This window comes from Vollenhovia emeryi, unplaced genomic scaffold (genome assembly GCF_000949405.1).
Source record: "Vollenhovia emeryi isolate VEMERY1.0 unplaced genomic scaffold, V.emery_V1.0 DF939292.1, whole genome shotgun sequence".
Classification (NCBI taxonomy): Eukaryota; Metazoa; Arthropoda; class Insecta; order Hymenoptera; family Formicidae; genus Vollenhovia; species Vollenhovia emeryi.
Genome location: NW_011967074.1, coordinates 122,305 through 131,451, shown reverse-complemented (window position 1 = coordinate 131,451; position 9,147 = coordinate 122,305). Strand labels below are relative to the sequence as shown.

At 35.3% G+C, this 9,147-nt stretch overlaps 1 protein-coding gene across 8 annotated transcripts in view; it reads right to left on the bottom strand.

Moving 5' to 3' along the window:
• The window catches only part of LOC105559058 (glutamate receptor ionotropic, kainate 5-like), a 53,025-nt gene that overhangs the window by 2,659 nt on the left and 41,219 nt on the right, over positions 1-9,147 (bottom strand). For 2 of the 8 annotated variants that reach the window (XM_012007073.1, XM_012007072.1), the window contains exons 1-8: positions 5,117-5,324; positions 4,643-4,806; positions 3,324-3,668; positions 2,989-3,104; positions 2,294-2,467; positions 1,048-1,301; positions 484-692; positions 124-392 (exon numbers count right to left, since the gene is read on the bottom strand). In XM_012007073.1, the coding sequence (XP_011862463.1) occupies positions 124-392; positions 484-692; positions 1,048-1,301; positions 2,294-2,467; positions 2,989-3,104; positions 3,324-3,668; positions 4,643-4,806; positions 5,117-5,267 (1,682 nt within the window). In that variant the 5' untranslated portion in view covers positions 5,268-5,324. The other 6 variants (XM_012007077.1, XM_012007078.1, XM_012007075.1 and 3 more) reach the window with 5 other exon arrangements.

The window sequence follows — 9,147 nt, the reverse complement described above, 5'->3', positions numbered from 1 at the left end:
TGAAACTGTATTGCAAATATATGTTCGAAGTACTACGCAGTTTTTAACAAAAGACTTATGCTGAACTTTATCTTTCTCAAATGAGTTCACATCTGAATATACGACAAGTCGAAATAATCTCACCCATTTTTTATCAACTCCAAGTAAGGCGATTGCTTTTGTACTGCAAGAAGTGGGTATATTTGACTCAAATAATCCATCTCAGTTAAGCCACATTTCTCGTTTTCTTGGTAGGTTTGCTGTACGATTGTGTATATCGGGCTTCGTGTACCATGAAACGCGAAAGACTCGGTTTGTATGCGGCGTACACCTTCTTCCAGGCTTATCCAGTTCGATTTGCTATCAACTTTCTGCAGAATCGCTGTTCTGACGGGATCTTGTAAATTCGTATTCTATATTGTAATAGAAAGCAAATTATTTCTCTCTATAATTTTCCATCATTTAATTCTTCGTTCTAAAATTGAAAAACTTAGATTTATTTACCTTAAAATAATATCGGTTTACCGGTAAATCGTATGATCCGAGAGTTAACGGACTATGTAAGAGATCGGAGAGGGTTTTAATCGAATCTGTTGGAGTCTGCAAAAGAGCCACAATATTCGCCGTGTAAGCCGCATAAAGGTTCAGTGAGGTCAGCAGTAACATAAGAGTGATGATTCGGGATGGGACTCTATATGGCTCATACGAATAACCTGCAAATGTACAGTAGCAGTACAATTCCCTCTATTGTTTATTCTTATACACTGAACGTACACTTTTGCTAAAATAACGCTCTGTAATTTTAAGCTGGTATTCTTTTCTTGCGTCCGAACTTTTATATTTGCTACACAATCAGATGATTATCGAGAAGAAACAGAGAATATAAAAGTCTAATTTCGCGCACTGGACTAATTGTAAGAGTGCACATTCAGAGATTCCAGATTAGGAAAATAACTGAGTTTCCAGACGCTTTGAAAATGGGAAGTTTCTATTGTATTTTATGAGTTTACTTTCGATACACTTTAATTCACGAGTCGAGGATTGCGAAGCTTTCATATTAGATTGTACCTTGTTGTGAAACTGCTCCTAAAACGATGAACAGGTTATCGGTAACTGTTGGTTTACTGTTATTCAATTGATTCCAGTAAGCTGCCGATGTTTTCGAAGCGCCTCGGTAATGTTCCCATTTTATAGATAAGTGTAATAGGCAGAAGACAAGAACAAGAAATGCGGCGATTGCTATCCAGACACTTTGTTGAAAGGGCATGATGAAGATATTTTTCATGGTCGACAATAAGGGCCGTCGAAAAATGAAACACAATCTATATAAAAGATTACGTGTTGTTGTGACAATATTATATAGTTTATTAGACATTTATATTATAATATGTCTATATTATAATAGATCTCTAACACAGTAGTAATAAGAAATAAAGGTGGTATGATAGGAAAAATAGAAACTAAAATTAAAAATAAATATTTAATAGGGCAGATAGGAAGGATAGGGAAGATTGACCAATATTACTCATGATGTTATTAATATAATAAGTACATAGTTACAATTTTTTTTACACACGGTTGTGTCTCACGCCAAGTATAAGTAGCGAATACCGCGCGAGACCGACCGTGTATCTTTACGCGAGTACGCGAGATCGATATTAAAAACATGGAAATTTTTCCAAAGTCTTCTTTGAGTGAGTTTAGATAAACTTGGCAAGAACCTCAAAAAATCATTAACAAACATTTTATTTAAAAGAAAAATTAAGTTGAAATTATATTGACCGTATCTGGCGATTAAAATTCTTATTGCGAAAAATATTACCCCAGCCAGGATTCGAACGTGACGGGCGTCTCACGGATTGTAGGGAGGTCCCAGGTTCGAATCCTGGCTGGGGTAATATTTTTCGCAATAAGAATTTTAATCGCCAGATACGGTCAACAAAATCACCAATATTGTTAATTACTACTGGCAACCTTAAGAATATTCTAGTTGAAATTATATTGTATTGAAGCACAGGCTCATAAAAGTTTTTTTTCGCATTCTTACTTGATAACACTTCCGCATGTCCATAGAGTTGCAGAGTTATCAAAAATAAATTAAGTTATTCGTATGATGGCCAATTTCATGAAAAGGGAAAAAAGTATGGATGAGGTCACAGTAATGCAAAAATTGTATAAGAGATACATTTGACGTGAAGGATTTCAGAGTTTTCACTTTTTGCATTTATCTCCTTATTTATTTGCGAGAATGCATTTGCATAAAATGTAATAGTAATCGAAGATTTGGCTGATTGTATTTTACAAGCAATTTTACTTAGTGCGTGTATACAGATGAATGTATTCCACTATAGGAATACGCTCATCCAGGATAAACATAGCAGTGCCGCCAATGTCGATCTCGCGTCGCTGCAGCATCCCAACCATCCCGTCCCAAGATCCATTTTTAGTTTTACGTCCCCAGTTCTTATACACAACGTTGAACGTTATCCTACCATGTATAATTGAAGAATACGAAATTGTAATACATCGATTTCCAACATTCACCCAGTGAGAAATGATTCGTCGATCGACGTCGAAATGATGTCGAATCGACGTCAATTCGACGGTGTCGTTTCGACGTCGATCGACGAATCATTTCTCACTGGGCACGTCTCGTTACTTTGTACAAAGAATCACTCAATTTTTATTCAATCAAAGTTTCATTCAATCAACTCAAGTATATTATTTTAACGTTGTGACGGTATTTTCGTACGTTAAATCTCGGTCGTACTTTATTTTGACTAATGCATAACGTATGCTAAAAACAGTGAAATGGTCGGCTTCTTTCACGCACTTATAATTGAAACTAATTCACAATTATTTCTATATCATCTATAAGTATAATTGTTTGATCATTAAGCTTAATTAATAAATGATACATATTGATACAACTTCGTTTTATCGTCATAAAATTTACTTCATAAAGATTTGGATCTCGGTATATTTTACCATCAGGAGAGCAAGACTCACGTTGCGTTTATGCGGTTCATTAAATGGTGTACCCAGATATAATTAACCTTTGTCATAGGATCCAGGGTATTATGCATAAAATCAGTCAAGTGATTCATCGTATCAGGATATGACATCTGCAAAGGTGAAAAATGTATCCCTACGCAATGAGTTTTAAAGTCTGAGCTACGTTGCAACATTTTTTTTCTACTTTCTTATTAGAATAAAATAAAAATATACTTAAATGTAGGTATACATTAATATGTTAATATTAATTATATTTTATTAAATGCTTGTAAATAAAATCATGTATCATTGATATAATAAGTGCGTTTCTTTTTGCACGATCAATGTACCACGAGACAGGATTTAAGGGCCGTTTGTTGCAGATTTCTTCTCCGCGCTGAAGACGCATCGAAAGTACTCATTCGCAAACCGTCCTTGACTGTCCAATTCCCGCGATTTTCCCATATCACTGCTCGTTGTGGACTCGGTCGATACACCGACTTTATTTGAAAAAAGTCCCCGTTGAGCCTGCGAGCGAGAATCACATCACTGTCAGGATAGACAGCTAGCTCTTCAAAGATATCCAGTATCGAGTTGTTATATGTAGAAGTTATGTTGGAATTATCAATCATCGTTCTTCGATCCTGAAGAAGTAGCCACTTCGTTGGAGCGATAAACATTCTATTCGAATGCGCCTATTGCGTAATGTCAGGTAATAATTAATTAATTTAAACGAATGACGAAAGAATTTCCTGCAATTCTTATACACCATTAGGTCGGGACGTTAAAGATTTTTGTTTTATTAACGATGGACTGTAATTTAAATTCATTAAATAACCGCGAGTAAACTTTGTAGGTCTGCGGCAAAAATTTCAACATCAGTGAGTGATGGAGAGTCGTACTGCACCTTTACTTTCTCGATTGTTTTAATCCCCAATATGTATATCTATTTGCGTATTTAAAATTATCATCCCACTTTACAAAATCAAAATTTTTCAACAGTTTTATTTGCATCTACGATAGTTCTCGATAGTTTTTCAAAATTGTTCCGTTTACATTGTAAAAAATGATATTTAAATAATATGAGATGCTAATTTCTCGTTGTGCCTCATATTTAAGAGAAAATAATTTTCATTGTGAAATTCTGCGGTTTTAAAAGAGTTCAGTTCCTGAAACATTTTAATTTGAACGCTGACTTCACATTTTAGTATACATAGTAGTGCTGGTCAGTACCATCGTTAATTTGGACAGTTCTCCACAGTTTTCTCATAGTTCCATTAATATCAATACTTTTTATTAATAATTTTGGCCTTTAAGTATTTTTAAATAAATTTTTAATTTCAGCGCTGACACCTTATACGATATTAATAACTGTTGATAAAATACATGAGAAATTACAGAAAGTTTCGCACATTTAGAATTTTTTAATTAAAACTACTTTTTTCGGCACATGAGATGCCACGTGAGAAATTATTTCATGTTTTTCGGATGTTAATTTTTTAACAATTATTTTAACGGGGAGAAAATTATTTCTAAAATCTGTCAGGATATATGAAAATATTATGGATGCAGACAGGACTGTTAATAAAATTTTCGACTTGTTAAGATGCGATGCCACTTTCATAGAAATTGTAATCTGTGCTCACAACTTGCTCACGACAGACGGTACCTGTCGTAAAAGTTCTATAGCGTAATCGCAGTCCAGGTCCAGCATGTAGAGATTCTGATGTTCCAAATTATCGTGAATGCGCTCTTTGATATCCTTAACGAAATTATGGATGCCATGGATCAAACGGTGGTTCGACATTTCTCTCGACAATCTAATCGTATCTTCTGAAAGAAGGAAGAGAAAAATCAATTAAAATTCTTTCAATATTTTTATATGCTTTTTTTCACGTGAAAAAGAATGAAGTCATCATGATTTTAAAGCAATATCACGACATATTCCATTCCATGATGTCGCAAAGTTTATGACAACATGATAGTTTATATGATGTTCTACATTAAAATTAAAAAATCTCTCTTTCTTTTTCTTCCTCAAAGTATATTTATATTTATTATTGTACGTATTATTAACTTTTTTAATTGTCGTGTTTTTTAAGAGTTTCAAAGCGTAAAATGTAAATTCGGAAATGCATCTTGCCATAACCGATGCACGTATGTAAAGATATCCTCAATGGCGATAATAAAACGGGCGTTGCATCAACGAGAAATTGTAAGATCACATCGTCCATCCGACGAGAGTATGCGGTGTTGAGCGATATTGCAAAGATGCACAAAATGACGAAGAGCATTCTAATCGCCTTTGTATTCGCTGAGCGATTGCAAATAGATCCCTTCGGGATTGTCGACAGTACCGATTATCTGTGCACCGTAATTTGTTTGCGCGTATATTTCCATCCGCAATAGAACCGCTTATAATCCGGAAAAAGGAGGACGTAATGACGAAGAAATCGGTGCAATAAGAGAACCGATTATTGCCGCATATAAAATATTTAACATTCGTGACAGACGCTGTATTGATATGATGTACACTATCGAGTAAAAGTTTGACACCATCGATTGGAAAAGTTTACTGTACGAAATGAAATCAAATCTGTGCATTAAAATTTAATATACTTTTAGTACTTTATTCGTTGTTTTATATTGAAACGTGATAAAACATTTGAAAGTTCTACGAGAAACATTTTCTTTTATATGAAAAAGTATTAAGTACTAAAAAATAGTGGACTTTTTTTTAAGTGGTGTCTCTCATATTTAATCTCTTTTTATTAATGTAAATAATCTACATACAAATTTATTTATGTTTTCTGGCGGAAGATTCTTTGTTTAAAAGGCTCAATTTTGGAAAGAAAGCTTTACCGCAATTCTGACCGTGGTTTATTGTCTTGAAATTAAACAATGCTTGATTAATCGCAACTATGCCAAATATAATGCTTATTTTATTTTCAAATGAAGAAAGACGATATTGAGTGAAGCAATTTAGATTTTTAAGTAAAATATTTTTAAATTTTATGCGCAATATCAAACTTTTGACCGGTAATGTATAACTCAGTGTACAGCTCAAAAGAAAGGGCGCAATAAAGAGGCAATCGGTGCAGTCTGTCAACGCACGTTCATCTGTTATCGCACGTGAAATATTTAATATTCGTGACGAATGTTACGTTGACATGGTGTACAGTTCGTAGATTGTTTCCTGTGAGCTTTGAAATGTGTAGTTTTAGGATTTCGTCAGCTTTCGTCGTTCTCATGGTTCTCGACGATAATGCAATTATCAAAAGCACAAGTTGAGACAATAATGATAGGGAATCCCGATGCAACAAGTTCAGAGACTGTATTTTCTATGTGAAAACCCGCAGCTGCGAAATTGTACGTATTCTACCGTCGCACTTGCAATATAATTTTCATTGCGAAAGTTTTTTGCGTCCGACAATGTAACCTTTACTTTATCGTTCGTATCATTACACAAGCAATGTTTGTGTAATAGGAGTAGAAAATTTGTTAATTAAATATTAGTATCTTGATTGATTATGTTCTGACATGCGTAATTCCATTTTAATAATGGCAAGATTTGTGTACGTCGCCTTCCTAAGCGAACAAGTTTTAATGCCTCGTGTGTGAATGTGTATAATATTGTAAATATCATCGTACACTTTAATTGTTCGTACACACGTGCTATACTATACGACCATAAAGCCATAAAGCTTTAACAATCTAAACTCGCATAAAATCAGCCTTGAGCAATTTCTGCGCCGATTCCATCTGCCTCCAACGTGTTGTCTGTTTATCGTTTCTAATCTTTGCGATGTTAATTGCATGGATTGCAAGTTAATTGCAAGGTAATGCGCGTCAACCACGTAATCAGTGTAAAATATCACCAGAGGGAAAATACTTGGTTTTTTAATATTACAAGAAAAGCATTATTTCTATTATTACTTTAAAAAAGAATCTTCCGCCAGAAAATATAAACAAATGCGTATCTAGATTATTTACTTCTTCTTCTTCTTCCTTCTTTAGTTTAGGCCTAAGCCTGCTTTCTCTTCGTCCCCTATGCGTGGCATCAGTGGGTGGCGAGGTTAATTATTGCTCCATCTTTTTCGCGGTCTTCCCGGGCTCCTTCTTCCCATTGGTGATCTCTCCCTAGCTATTCTGATCATTCTTCCCTCGTCCGTCCGACTGACGTATTCATTCCATTCAATCTTTCTTTTATGAGCCCATTCGTTAATGTTTTCTATGTTGCACGTTCTCCTTACAACCTCGCTGCTTTCTCTATCCCACAATATTTTCCCCGCGATTTTGCGGAGTATTCTCATTTCGTTCGTTTCCAGCAATCTTTTTGTTTGGGCTGCATCTGGCTGATTTTAGGCGAGTCTAGCTTGTTAAAGCTTTACAGGTATGGCTTTATGATCTTGTCTCTCCGCCGTGTATGTCATTAATGCTCTTATCGCAGTTCGGTCCCAATGTATTTATTCTTCCATATTGTATCGTTCAGGCATCCCGCCATTCTTGCTGCTTTCGCTGTCTGCTGTCTCACCTCTCTGCTTCCACATCGCCGAATCCTGATAATTCTATGCCTAGGTATTTGAATTTCATTTCCTGTTGTATGATTCTCTCGTCTGCCATTAATTTGCATCTTAAGGGGATGCTGGAGTGATTCTGCACTTTCGCACCTTTTGCACTTAAAACTGTCTGTTTCGTGGAAAGATTTGTGTAATACACAAATTAAATGGCACGTGTACAGATGATCGAAAGCAGCTTGCTATTCCGGCTAAATTAAAAAACAATATGACATCACTGAAACTAAGTTTGTAAGTCTAATAAAAAATAATAGTGAGCAACACACATACTACATGTACTGTATGTATGTGTTGTTCACTATTATTTTTTATTAGACTTACAAACTTAGTTTCAGTGATGTCATATTGTTCTTTCATTTGGCCGGAATAGCAAGCTGCTTTCGATCTATAGACGTAAGCCATTTAATTTGTATATTACACAAATGATTCCGCGAACTGACAGTTTTTAGGTTAGAAAGGTGCAAAAGTGCAGAATCACTCCAGCATCCCCTTAAGGGTGTTTCGGCTGTGGTCATGCATTTTGTTGTGGAGGCAGATGTCGTTATGTTGAACGTTTTGGCTACTAAATTGAATCTATATAGTAACCTCTGGAGAGACTGCATCGTCCGCATAGCACAGTATTGTGATCTTGTGGTTGCCCATTTTTATTAATTTGTGAGTAATTGCAGCGTGGCGTTGAGGTTTACGCCTCTGTAGTTCCCTGGTACTTTCTTATCTCCTTTTTTAAACATGAGGATTGTTATACCCCAGCCAGGGTTTGAACCTGGACCTCCCTTCACTCTAGGCTGGCATCTCAACCAATTTGACCATCGAGCCACATACGCCCGCCTAGAGTGTAGGGAGGTCCAGGTTCAAACCCTGGCTGAGGTAATATTTGTCGCAAAAGAGTTTTTGTATCATTAATGATGTCAGGTATGGTCAAGAAATCACTGACGTTGTTAATTACCGCTGGCGACATTGAAGAATTCTGATTAGTGAAGCTTTTGCATCTGTTTAATAAAGACAGAAGTAATCTGCGATTACTTGCCATCCTAATTTTTGAGGATCATGTTCCATATACGAGCAAATAGAAATTGTGCAGTCTATACTATAGGTTGTTTGAGCCCCTGAATGCCGCGCTGTTAATGTTTAACTTTCCAAAGAGCAGATGGAAACCTATAATTTCGACTGTTGTCACATTTGGAAATTGAATATTATACTGTAGCGACATCTGCTAACAAGATGTCATACCAATTGATGCGTGGAGGAAAATGTGATTACGAATGAATATGCAAATTTATAATTTACAGCCTAATAAACATGATCCATAATAACCGCGAAAACATAATTTTCACATGTTACAACACTTTTGAATTACATAGTGCATTGTGTGACATATATGTATATATATTTTTTTTGTTTATATAATACAAAGATGTACTACAAAGATGGACGTTTGTGTTTCAAACGTATATTCATAAAATATTTTCCTGTCCAGATTTTATAATCAAAAATTTTTATACTATAGTAATAGGGTGTGAAACAGGGTGTTTCAGGGTAAAGTGCCCTAACTTAAAATATGAACTTAGGACCTCAAAACAAGAAAAAACTTTCCTCT